The 12,787-nt window shown below is 46.0% G+C and overlaps 1 protein-coding gene across 1 annotated transcript; it reads right to left on the bottom strand.

Annotated features, from left to right (window-relative positions):
• Positions 1–1,404: 1,404 nt before the first annotated feature.
• On the bottom strand, positions 1,405–11,824 carry TFAP2C (transcription factor AP-2 gamma). The gene is made up of 7 exons (XM_065691672.1): positions 11,253–11,824; positions 9,478–9,954; positions 9,182–9,233; positions 7,444–7,666; positions 6,673–6,791; positions 5,108–5,249; positions 1,405–3,257 (listed from the first exon to the last, which is right to left on the bottom strand). The coding sequence occupies exons 1-7, from the start codon at positions 11,298–11,300 to the stop codon at positions 2,972–2,974; spliced, it is 1,347 nt and encodes a 448-aa protein (XP_065547744.1). The 5' UTR covers positions 11,301–11,824; the 3' UTR covers positions 1,405–2,971.
• Between the last annotated feature and the right edge of the window lie 963 nt (positions 11,825–12,787).

Here is a 12,787-nt window from a genome sequence, read left to right as displayed (position 1 = left end):
TTTCATATTAACAGAAGACATTGGTCTTGTTTCATATTACTGACACAGCTTACAAGGTAGTTGAGCCTCAAAATAACGTACCATCTAAAATATACAGTAGAGGAAAAGCATTAAGGTAATGGAAACTCAACATTTCTAATGTTCCAAACATATAAATAGAACCTGAGTCAGTACATTAGACAATTGACTGGCTTTGCTTGAATGCACGCAGGAATAAATGGAAACATCCTTATTTCCTATCCCAAGGGGCAATTATTTCAGAGCCTGGTTTTTATGCGTTAATAAAAAGCAAGATTCCATTGTCTGGTAGCTGAAATATCTTACTGTATATGCTGTATAAGCAGCACAGCAGCAGAAACAGGAAAACAGCACCAACAAAAAACAGAGCTCTAGCATCATATTCTCTAAACAAGCTCTTCCCATACCTAGCATATTTATACATATATGCTATATGTATATATTTACATATATAGAGTATATATACATAATCAATAAAAACATATCAACAGAACCATGTAATTCATATATTTCAGAAGTTCTGTTAGACATCACATGTCCTGGCTAAGCTCGTGTCTACAGATGGTCCAAAGTGCGTATTTCTCAAATGCTACAGTGAGCTTAACAAATGCAAAGACTGGAATTTCACACCTCTTTAGGAGAGAAGGGGACCGGATTGCAGCTCAAAAAAACCCTAGCTTTCTCCCTTCTCACCACCGATACATTCGTTCATTTCTTTGAGCTTCCCTTTCTTCCCCTTGCACACCTTCAGTAGTTCGCCTTTATCCTTTAAAGGAAAAAAGAACATGAAAAGAATTTATAAACCAAGTCCTCAGAAATCGCACATATTGCCTCTTCTCCACGTCTGCAAAAGAAACGCACTGCCACAACCTGAACCAAATTCTTACTCGCAGTTATTGTCCAGCATCACCATTCCTAATGTTTGTCCTAACTACACACCTGACAGATCTGGTACTCAAATGCCAAGAACAAGCTGAAGCCCAGGTTCATGGTCTTGCCTTTTTAGAAAGCACCGGAAAAAAAAAAGAAGCAGCCCACCTTTTCCCCATAGGAGGGTTTGTTTGGCTATTTTACATCTAAGGCATTAAATGCCACCAAAAGCCTCAAATCCTGCCTCCCCACTACCACACAGAGCACACTGGGGACTTTCTACAAAATGCTGTAAACTTCCTCAAATCAGCAAAATTGGGCTGAAACCAGATGAGAGACCCATCAGATCTCACACCCCAGGACTTTGCAAATGTTTGTCATAGGAGACAATAAATTCAGATTCATCAGAAAACAAAGCTGGCGAGATCAATCTTGCAGTTTGTGTTTAAGCTGCTTGTTTAAATAGGCAGCCTGCATGATAGTGACATCTTAAGAAAAAAGATTCTTGGAGATACATGTTTAATTGAAACCATCAGTTTTACTGGCAAACAGCTCCATATTTCTGTTCTGTTAATCTGAACAAAGTGCTGCAATTATGATTCAATACACAATGTCCTCTAGTGCTGCTCGCCCCACACTCCTGAAGTATAGGAAGGGAAGAAAAGTGGTTCCAGTTAACAAAACATTCCATGCTTCTATCCAGAATACTTTTATTATATGGTTATCATATACATCAGAATTATATAGGGAACATTTACAAATGTAAAGAGAGTTCAGAACCTCCATTATTCACATACACACTAACTCACACACTCATTTTGCATGTCTAGTCAGTTACCAGGTGAATGATGCACAAAATTTTTGCTTTGTGAGCATACACCTCAGATTAAATCTAATCTTCAGTGGCAAGAATTGAGATATTAAAAAGTCTTAAATACCCTGTATAACATACCTGTGCATAAACCTAAAGATATGTTTAGCTTACCCATTACCTTTGAAATACTTACCAAAATTAACATTTGAAACCCATTTATAAAAACAAAAAAAGTATTAAAAAGTTCACCATTATTTACAAATCCGATTAAATTACACATAAATAAATATTTACATTCAACACACTGCTCCCCTTAATACACATAAAGCCTCCCTGGAAATAGGTTTTTGGCCTTAATAGGCAAAAAAAGAAAATATTCAAAAAAGAGTTATGTGCCTATTCTTTCAAGCTCGCCCCAATTTAAAAACAATATAAATATGTCAATAAAGCTGCAATATCCTCAGACACAGAATTTCCTAAAAGCAGTTTCATTCTGAGCTATTCCTCGTTTAAAAAACAGAATAAAATCAAGATAAGGTTCACTGCAGCCAACATTGCTGCAGCAATGAAGCCTGAATATTCCCATTAAAAAAATCAGCATGTCAAATGCCGCCAGATAACTTTTAAGTTGAGCAGGATTTTAGTACTCTCCTATGGTAACGTGAAAATAAAGAGGAAAAAAACCAAAAATTAAACAAAACAAAAACCCCCACAGAATAATCTTACTATTTTCAGGTGTTTATAAAAAATTTTAATGTACATAAATCTATATATCATTGTTTAATACTGCTTTATTGTTACTGTTGCATTTAGAGAGAATAAAACCCTGAAATTGTATCAGATAACAAATAGGCTTCCATCTAAAATCTGCGTCTTAAAAACTATACATGAAGCTGGTCACCACTAGATACTCAGATGTGGAAAAGAAATCTAAATATATCTCTTTGTATATTTCCATCAAAACCCCTTTATAGCACCACTTTTACAGCAAAGGATTTCAAGACACTTGTACCAAGTACTTATCTTCCGGTAATTGCTTCCAGAGGTAAGGGATACTGCAGCTTTTAGAAAGACTTGTGTCATGGATCCAGGAGGAGTGATGATCCTGAATAAGATGTAATTTTTTTCCACCCTTTTTCCCTCTTTTCTTTAAGAAAAAAAAACATAATAAAAAAAAAAAATCAAAAAACCGTATTTCTACGTTCCCCCTGGCAAGAAGATCCCAGTCTGTGCTTAGGAGGAAGAGTTTAAAGTCTGGTTTCCCTCCTTTTACTTCCTGTGCTTATCCATTTTATCAATGGTTTTGTTGGTTTCTGCAGGGCTCTGGTCGCCAGCGTTCATGTATGTTTTGTCTGCTATTTTTAATGCTTCATTTAGGTAGTTCTGGACGGATGTCATGGCAGCACAGATGGCAGCGCTCCCAAAGCCATGCGTGATCAGGCTAAAATGAGTCAAACAGCCCTGGATGCCAGGGTCCAAGATGGGACTAGGTCTCGTGTTTCCAAGAGGAGTTCTGTCCTGAGTGAGGAGGTCTGTGAATTCCTTACAGATCTGCCTGCAAGACACAAAGTGATCACACTTTACACCACGGTGAGAATTTATGCAAAGGCAAATAAATAAAGAAAACCAACAGAAAAGCCATATCAAGTATTTGGCAGTTCTGTGGAATTAAAGAGGTTTGAGAAATTCATCACTCCATCAGCAGCAGTGTCTAAAATTAAAGCCTATTTATTAACACCAGTTCCTGATGAACCTGCTGTTATATTTATGTCACTAAACCCCCCCAGACTCCGCAAAATGATCTCTCCACCTCTGGTGTCTGGCTGGCTCTGTGTCATTTGCTCTAGATTTCAAGGGGGGAGTGGGAATTTAGGACTAGTTTCTATGAGAACATCCACAGCTGCAGTTAAATGATTTAGAAAGACTAAAGCAGCTCAATAGAATGTTCAAGTCAGTTATGCACATTATACATATACACCCTCTTTAAGAGAGACCTGGGCCCTGATCCTGCAAACACTAACACATATGCCTGGCAAAACATGAATGGTTAATAATGCTCAAGCATATGTTGTTTGCTGCTTGCAAATCTGTCCCCTTGATGAGATTTCACAGGAGCTGAGCAATCTTAACAGAATCACTTTATCAGAATTTGTCAATCACAAACGTCTTCCAGAGAGATTCTTGTTATTAGTGCCAATAACAAAACCAATAACGAAAATACTGGGAGCAGAAGGAGCAGGGCTCAGTAAAAAGCAAGATGTTCAAGCTATACAAAAGAGAGATGCTATGTAACTGAATTTCTGATAAATATTCCTTTATATAGAATATATCTTGTAAAATAAGGTCTCTTTCAGGAAGGCTGAATTAGTTCAACAACAGGAGGAGTGTGTTCTTCGTGCCTTATCGAAGCCCAAAGTCAGGGCAATTCAACAGTTTAGACAGGCTTTTCTCAGATCCTTTCGCAGAGTGAGAGTGCTTTCAAGAGCGAGGAATCACATTGACCCCAGAACAGACAACACCTCAGACCAGAAAGGATTGTGAACTGAAGGCTTTGTTAAACCTCGGCCTGGGAAGGCAGCAAGCACTCCAGCTACTGGTTTAAGACAAGCATAACTCAACACAGATATTTCCTACCAAAGACCTGTCCAGTGCATGGTTTATTTAGTTACAACTGCATAACAGAACAGCCATAACAGATCTTCTCTCCCTTAGCCTTTCCTCTTCATCAAGGCTTGTAGAAGGAATTTAGCTAAGCACAATGACTTTTCGCATCTACCAGAGGTTGGCTTTCACTGAACTATAAAGAACTTCAGCCAAACTTCCCCAAAAAGGGACTACCCGCAACTCTTAAGTGCCAATGAGAGAAACTTGTGTGCCGATGCTGCCAGAAGCAGTTGTGAGGACATAGGTCCTGAGCTTCCATTGCATCCAGCATGCCCACCAGTAACTCTCCTTGGAGGTGCCCCTCTGGGCTGCATGTACACAGAGAGGGGGGTGAACCAGCTCCTGTTCCCAGTCCTGACACTGCCTCACTTTTCCAGGCTGCACCTCTCTCCAGGCCCTCCACCCTGGGACACTTAGGGACAGTTTTTCCTTAAAGATATAGCTAAAGATTTTTTCCTTAAGCATATAGGACTTTTTCCTTGTGTTTTTGCTACTGTTAAAATAAATGAAAAGGCAGAACTAGTCCAAACTGCTTTAGAGTAATCATCCAGGGTTTTTACTATTATTACTGGTTCAGATAAAATAAGTTGTCATAGTTGAATTCAAACCAAAGACAAATAAAACACATTCCCAGATTAAAGTTACACATGAAAATGGACTATATTCCTCCAGCCATAGGTACTCATGATCATACAAAAGCATCTTTAAAAAGAAGATAAAAGGTCCAAGCCCCAAACTTACTTTGCAGCAAGAAGCATATTCTTCCTGTTTGCCATTTCATTACGGCCCATGTGTGGTCTAGTTAGATATTCGGCCACTGCTTTGGAAGGAAACTCTGTCTCACATACATAACCAAAGTCACGAGCAAGATGTACAGCTTCACCTGGTGTGGGCAAAAGGGCATGCTTATTAAGTTTAGCAGCATCTATTTGTTATAATGAGATCAATGGAGCTAAGGGAAGTGCTGTGAATTTGAGGTATACTCCCGATTTGGAAAGGGACACTGCTGTTACCACCATACCACTCCTTACTATTTTCTAATTGATAGATCAGTCTTTCTTTGTAAATTTGCATCAAGGAAAAATATCTATATGGTGACCACTACAACAACAACAAAAATATTATCATTCTCTTGCCTCTCTAACTAGAAAGCAAAACTCCCACCTCTCTCCAGACCAACCGTGCAGCAAAGACTAGAAGTCAGGCTAGATCACATAGCCCACCGAGATTTAAAAAACCTGGCAACTATATTCCATTGACATAATAAAAGGTTTACCAGTTTAGAATCTTTTCTAAACCCTGATAAGCATTTTCATATAGAATATGAATTGAAACTGGTGCAACTAGAGCACTTTTTTTTTTTTTCCATTAAGACAGTGTGATCAGGCTTAAAAGAATAGATTGGCATGACCAGTGCATTACCTGTAAGGTACGTGTGTACACATGCACACGCATAAGCTCTCTTAAGCCCAACTTCCAAAGTTTTTAAATGGAAGCTGCTATATTATCTTAGCTAAAGTAGAAGTGAAATAGCAGTAAGGTATTAGATCATTATTCAACTTTCCAGTTGCTGCTTCCATTCCTATTAAATTGTACCACTACCAGGAGCTGCTTTAAACAGAAACACAAAACAACCACACACATACATATACAGCCTTCAAGTCAGCTTAGCTGATAGAGGGTTCATATAACTTGTTACAGATTAAAGGGGCTCCAGTTTCTTATCAGGAAGTCAGAAGCTATAAATCTCACTTTATATGCTTGTTTATTAGAAAAGCTGCTGAGGACACCTCTGAGGTAGGGCCGGGTGCTAGAGTCAGCTGCCCAGACTTTTACAGTTTCTCAGTAAGGAACTAAACCCACTAATGTGATGAGTTTAACCCCTTTTGCCTGTGCCTGCCCACAAAACCTGAAACAACATACCCCCTCCCCCCCCACCTCAAGAAACACTGACTGGACAAAGATGCATTTTGAATGTCTTGGCATGTAGGAGTTACTGCATCCTTGCCAGCATCCCTGCGATGCAGCCATGAGGAAGAGGAGCATCAGCTGGGTTTGTGGAGGTAGGGCTCTGAGGCCAAGGGCATAGCAACCGAATTTGAAAGGAGAAAAAGGGGAGAGGAACCTTGCAAAGGCAATACCAGCTGTTAGTTGCTGCAGAATCCCCATCGTACTCACTTTAAAACAAACAAAACCCTCTCTATTTATTATGTTCATCAACTTTCTAGCCTTTCCATGCTTTGCCTAGAAGATGAAAGCTATACACAAGGGAAAAAGTTTATTTTAAAGACACATTCAAGACTGACCTTCCACCAAAGATGTCAATAGTGTCACATTTGCAGCTTTCCTTCTACCAGCAGGAAGATTCAAGCCAATTTTATCCAGTTTTTCCCTTAATGATCTGCCACCATTCTTAGATTTAGCTCTGTAATTAAAGAGAGGAAAAAAAAAAAGTCCTTACTTATCTTCAGGGAACACTTCTTTTTAAAGATGAGAAATTCCAGTTACTGACATTCAATAGGGTTCTACTTGGGAGGGAATAAAGACCATGCTCTTTTCAAGTGACCTAGTTTTTAAATGCCCTACGACAAACCAGCCAGGATGAAATATAGCAGAAGTCAAAATCAAAATGCTTCTAACTGCACCAAGGCAAACAGCTGTAGAATGATTACAAGCCAAATTAAGTCTATGCAGAAAAGGACATACAAAGTGTCCTTGTAACGATTAATCAAGACCAGGAGATTTAATCCAAAAATCATTCCATGGGGAATGAGTTTGTCACAGGAATAAGAAAGCTCCATGAGCCATTTTTGAGACAAAATTCAACTTCAAACAGAACAAGAATTGCTGTCAGAGCTGTTAATAGCACTTCTCGAGAAGTAGCAGAAGTGCAAAGAAGTTTTATTTCCAAAGCCCATTAGGATTCAGTGTTGCTGGGCTTCTTAAAAATCAGAAATTCGCTACAAGGCTTTCTGAGCTCCTCGTTATGCTAATCCGGCTGCTCGCACAAGCACAAGGAAAATCACAGACAATAGACAGGATGGGGATGGCTGGGAGGGGAGCGGGAGCCTACCTACCTTCGGAGTACTCCTCCCAGCAAAGAGGCATTGAGGCACTCGGGGGGTGAGAGCCGCCTCTGCACCTCTGCTACTGTCACTTTGTATTTCGATGTGGAGCTCAGGAGGGAAAGTCTGCCCGGAACCGAACAAAATACTTCATTGGGGTTTATGACCACTCCAATTAGTCCATCCTTTTGGCAGGGAAGACTCAGAGCACTGTTTTTCGTTAAGGAAATGGGACCTGTGGGACGAGGAGGAAAAACAGGTATTTTATAAAAGGGAGAAATAGGAAGAGGAAAGTGAATTTCCTTTCCACAAAAAAAGACCAGAAGAGAGATTTCGTTTTATGCTAAATGCTCACACCACTGCCTCCCCCCCCCCCCCCCCCCATCCTCAGCATTTATCTGCAGCACAGGGCTCAGCTGCGACCAGAAGGTCCCCACAACTAATCCCAAGCAGCCGTATTTTGCCACACTAAATTTCAAGGAGCTGCCGAATGCAACTAAGAACACGTTTAAATAACGCACAAACCCCCATGTCTCTGGAGCAGCACGCTGCAAGTTAGCAAATCCATGCTCATAGAAAGCCCGATTCAACTACAGACTCCAAATCAGCATCCTTCACTGCTGCCAGAAACCCTTCTGAGCTGGAGCAGGGAGAAGCCTCCCAACTCCTGCTGGGCTTCACCTTCCACCACGCACACGCAGATGTAAGAAACTGCCTTTGGAATTTAATCCAAACACATTCGTAACAGACACACGGCGGAGAGAGGGATAGAGCATAGAGGAGAACTGAAAGTAAAACGTTGCTCCTTAACGGCTTCAGCCTTTAAGTAAACAGGGACCAAAAAGGCTTGGCAAGATGCGAGCCACACATCCAGCTTTTCCATCCCGGGTGTATTCACCCGTTAACCTGGCGGCAGCACCGATCAGAAAGGGTTAAAGAGCCGAGGTCGGCCCTGCTCCCCGGAGGGGGAAAGATTTTTCAGTGGTGCATCTGACAACGAAATTATTCTCCCATGAGCTAAAGGCAGCAATCAGCGCTCTGACAAACACTTCTGCTTTTCCTCAGCCAGGTTTTTGTTTGAAGTCTTCACAGGAAACTTCCACCGATTTATTTATTTTTTTTAAGCACAAATTTGTTTAAAAACAAAAGCAGGGAAGGAAAAAAAAAAAAGAGAACAAGAAAAACACTAAATGGCTGTAAATGGAGTCAATGCGTCTTTCTCCTTCCTTAAAACCTCAGCTACAAAGCAGTTTCGATTAAGGTAAAGCCGAGGAGGCTTATGCCAGCGATCTCGTTGCCTTCTTCAGTCTTGTGAAGAAGTTGAAGGAAAAAAAATAACAAAAGAAAAACAAAACCAAAAAAAAAGCCGTCTTCGACTGCTGCAACAAAAAAGCCCAACCAAAACCAAAACAACTCGAAAGTCAGCCCCGTGTCCCTTTACACATGTACTCCAAGGCAGCATTACATTTGATCCAAGGTCCTGGTTTCGATTAAGGCCGCACACAAGGGCAGGGGCTATTCCGAGGGGGAAGACAGGGGTCCCCCTGCCCAGGGTTTGTCCCCACCGGCGCTTCCCCCGGATGGCGTTAGAAAAATCCAGCGACTGCTAGAGCGCAATAAAAACTTCTCCTCCCTCCCGATCCGAAAGGATTTGTCTTTTGGAAGATAATAAGGCGTCAATTCACCGGTGCGTCATTAAACTTTTTAACTATTGACAAGGGAAAGTAAACTGCAGTGCCACCTTACTGACCTTTTCTAATGACTGTCTGGTCATGCATTAGTAAGTGTTGATCTTCCACGTTCTGGAAAGAGAAAGGGGAGAAAGTTTCGCACCTTGAACAGCTGAGAGGAAAGGAGACGGGGGCTTTCGGGGAACACCCCCATCCCTCGCGTCCCCATTTTCAGAGCAGACGAGGAGAAAAGGCGGGTTTCGCTCCTAGGACGGGGATAGGGTGCAGAAGAGGACGGTGCCCGGCTCCGCCGCAGGGCGTCCGGGATGCCGGCAGCGCCTGTCCCGCGGGGTGGAGGGGGATACAGAACCCTTACCTGCACCTCCTCCATCTGGTGAGCCATGTCGTGCAGGCCCAGGTTATCGGCCAGCGCGGAGGCATCCAGCCCGTGCCCGTGGGGCAGGAGCAGCTCGGAGCGGCGGTACGTTTCCCTGCGGGCGCCGGCGGAGCCGCTCTCCAGCGCCGAGAGGTGCGGGACGAGGCCGGGGCGGCCGTGGGGGGCGAGGCCGGGCGGGTCCTGGCTCTGACGGCTGGGCCAGGGGCTTTGCTGCTGGCTGGGGGGCGGCGGCGGCGGCTGGTGCAGTGGGTTGATGGAGAAAGGGTCCCCGAGGTGAGAGTAAGGGTCGCTGGACTGGGAGTAAGGCAGCGGCTGGTACGGCGGGGGGAAGTAAGGGGGCTGGAAGTCGGAGGCGCCCGAGTGGGAGAGCGGCGGAGCCGGGCTGTACAGGTGTTGGCTGACTGCAGAGAGGTGCGGGAGCCGCGGGTTCCCGTTGCTGCTCCCATCGTGCCGGTCCTGGAAAGCACAGAGGGGTGGGGGAGAGCGGAGCCGGCCGTCAGCTGGGGGGGGCTGACGGGCAACGGCCCGGATCCGCGGGGAGGCACTTGCCGGTCCAGGGGAAGGAGAGGAGAGAAGCGAAGAGCAGCCCGGTTCCTGCCCAGGAGCCTTCTCTTTTTAAGGCACATCGCGAAATAAATCAGCCCCGCTCCCAGGAAGAGATTACAAACCAGTTCTGTGTGCTATCCTCACCGCGGCTACAGCAGCCTAACCCTCACGCTTGTGCAAGTCATCGGGAGGATCATTAAAATAAGACAAATTCAAATCAGAGACGCTGCCCGATTTCCCCGCCAGTCTGCCCCGGCTGGGGAGGAGACTCCGGGGCCGGGACCTGCGGACCCGCCGCCCTTGGGGAGAAGGCCCCAGTACCGTGTCCCCCCTCCGCTCGCCCGAGGCCCCGGGAGCCGCTCAGAAAAGGCAGCAGGAGGGGAAGACAGCGTCCCCTTCCAGCCGTCCCGTCTCCGCTTCTCCCCCGATTCCAAATCTCAGCAGTTAGGAGCTGAAATGTCTACACTGAACTGATCCAGGGATTTAGCAGCTTCTGGCTTCACGGTCATTAAAATAACAGGGCTAGTTAATAAGAGGTGAATGGGGTCCCAATGGAGCGTGAAGCGGGGACTGCAGCTAATCTGCAGGAGCCAAGCAGGCGGACCAGGACCACGGCCGCTTTCGAAGAGATCAAAACCCGGGCGGGGAGCGCCTCACTGGGGTGGGAAACGCTCCCGCGGAGGGGAGCGTGGGAAGGAAGGACGGCGCCGGGCTCAGCCCCGCCGCAGCGGCTGCCTGCGGGCCGGCTGTCCCGCACTCGCCCATCCGGACCGGGCCGCCGGGCTGAGGAGTTTGGGGGTCTTGGTCCCGCGCTCCACCAGCACGCTTGGGGGCTGCCGGCACCGGTACCCCTGCCGCTGCCTCCTGCCCCTCCGCTTGTGCCTCCAGACCGCTCAAAGGGACACCCCGAGCCCGGAAGGCGCAGCTCCGCCGGGCGGGTGGGGGATGCGGGAGGGGAGCTCCCTTCTGTCAGGCGGGGCTTTCACCCGGTTTTGTTTCAGAGTTCAAAAATTAGAGAAGTAGGATTCGCCTCTCCAAAGGAAAACATGGAAACGCAAACCGGGAGTCCTCGGGAAGGGTCAAACCCCGCTCGGCGGGACGGCGGGATAGCCGGGGCAGAAGGGGATAGAGGGTGGGGGGCGGCGGAGCCCAGCGCTGCCCCAGGCCGGACCCCCCTCCTTAGTGCCGCCCCTCCCCACGGTTCTCACCTCGCAGTCCTCTTCATACTTGACGTTATCTGCTAGCTTCCACAACATGGCGTCCAGCGTCCAAACCAGGTGTGTGGTGCCGAAAACAGACGAGAGCTCAGCCCCCCCCCACGGGCAGTAAATCCACGTCGGCGCTGGGGAAGAGGAGCTGCCCCCCGGACGGAGCTCAGTTGGCAGGCATGAAGGCAGATGACGGACTAAAACTCCGCGCTTATGGTCACTCGGGTTTTTTTCCCTGCCCAGACGCCCTTAATGGCAATAGGATTATCATAACTCCTCCCCAGGGATGGCTCGGGAGCCGCGGCCGCCAGCCATTCACGAGAGAGCGCGCAGCCTCAAGCCACTCCTTCCGCGTTGCTCTCCGCGCCCGCGGAGGAGTTGAGGAGGCAGCGCGGAGTCGGAACCGAACACCCTTCAGTGCCCCCGAGCGCTCCTTGCGCAGCCCTGACCTGCGAAGAAGGGGTCACGCGTGGACACCCCCTAACACCCCACTGCAAAGAGGCTGCCCCCCAAAGTCCACCACGTGTTGGATTAGTTGGGGGGGGTTACTTTCACCTCCACGCATGGAAGGACTTTGCCGAGGTCGGCGTGGGGGGGCGCAACTCCCAAGCTCCCCCCGCTCGGCGGCTTCTGCGCGAAATAAACTCCCCAAAAGTCCTTGCAAAAGCGAAAAGGTCCGAGCGCCAGCCTGAGCCCAATCTGCATAATTGCCCAGAGTTTGAATTACTGATTACAACTTGTGAGCTACCGATGTTTAAGGTATAATTTACTTAATTATCCGACAAGATTATTGCAGTTGTGCTGGATCCCTGGTAGGTAAAGCAGCACTGATTCAGCGTCCTCGATTCGGGGCTGCGCGAATGGTGCCACCGGTTCCTCGCATCTTTATTATTTTTATGTTTCTCCTAACGAAAATGGTGCCCGTCTAATCTTTTCGCTCTCACTCGGGGCTGGGGAAGCAGGTGGGAGGTGAGACAGACGTTTTCGGACGCCGGGAGCTCACTTTCATTTAAGCTTTGAAAATACTTCCCTGCCAAATTGCTACCTTTCTGCAGCCATTTGATCTGTGCAGTTATGGTGTCAGACAAAATGAACATCGTTTTCAACAGCAACGACTTCTCCCAGTGTTTTAAGGTGCATCCGGATCGCTGCTCATTTACATGAGAGGAGCAAGTGGTTGTTTTTTTATGACAGGGACAAAAGCTGACCCGGGGAAGGGGCTGGCCGCGGAGATCTGGGCTATCAGCGCCGGGACCAGCCGCCCCAAAGCTGTTATTAAAGGCCGTAGATAGACCCACGTCTTGGTGTTTGAACCTGTTCACATTTCCCCTTTATTTCCCTAAAGATCAGGGAACTAAAAAAAATAAAGTAGAAAAATGACAATAAAAAAAACCCCACAGGAATAATAATTAAAAAAAAAACCCAAACAAAAAAAAACCGCAAAAAAAAAAAAAATTAAAAGAAACACTATCTAAAAGCCAAAAAAAAAGCCACCACCCCCAAACCCCTCCATCCAACTAAATGAATGATCTAAA

This window comes from Lathamus discolor, chromosome 11, assembly GCF_037157495.1.
Source record: "Lathamus discolor isolate bLatDis1 chromosome 11, bLatDis1.hap1, whole genome shotgun sequence".
Lineage (NCBI taxonomy): Eukaryota > Metazoa > Chordata > Aves > Psittaciformes > Psittacidae > Lathamus > Lathamus discolor.
Note: the sequence above shows the minus strand (reverse complement) of the source record. Positions and strands in the feature narration are given on the sequence as shown.

Coding starts and splice junctions, on each gene's coding strand:
- TFAP2C (XM_065691672.1), bottom strand. CDS start 11,300: ATGTTGTGGAAGCTAGCAGATAACGTCAAGTATGAAGAGGACTGCGAG. Junction 9,955..11,252: donor AGTATGAAGAGGACTGCGAG/GTGAGAACCGTG, acceptor TGTGCTTTCCAG/GACCGGCACGATGGGAGCAG. Junction 9,234..9,477: donor ACCAGATGGAGGAGGTGCAG/GTAAGGGTTCTG, acceptor TTCTCTTTCCAG/AACGTGGAAGATCAACACTT.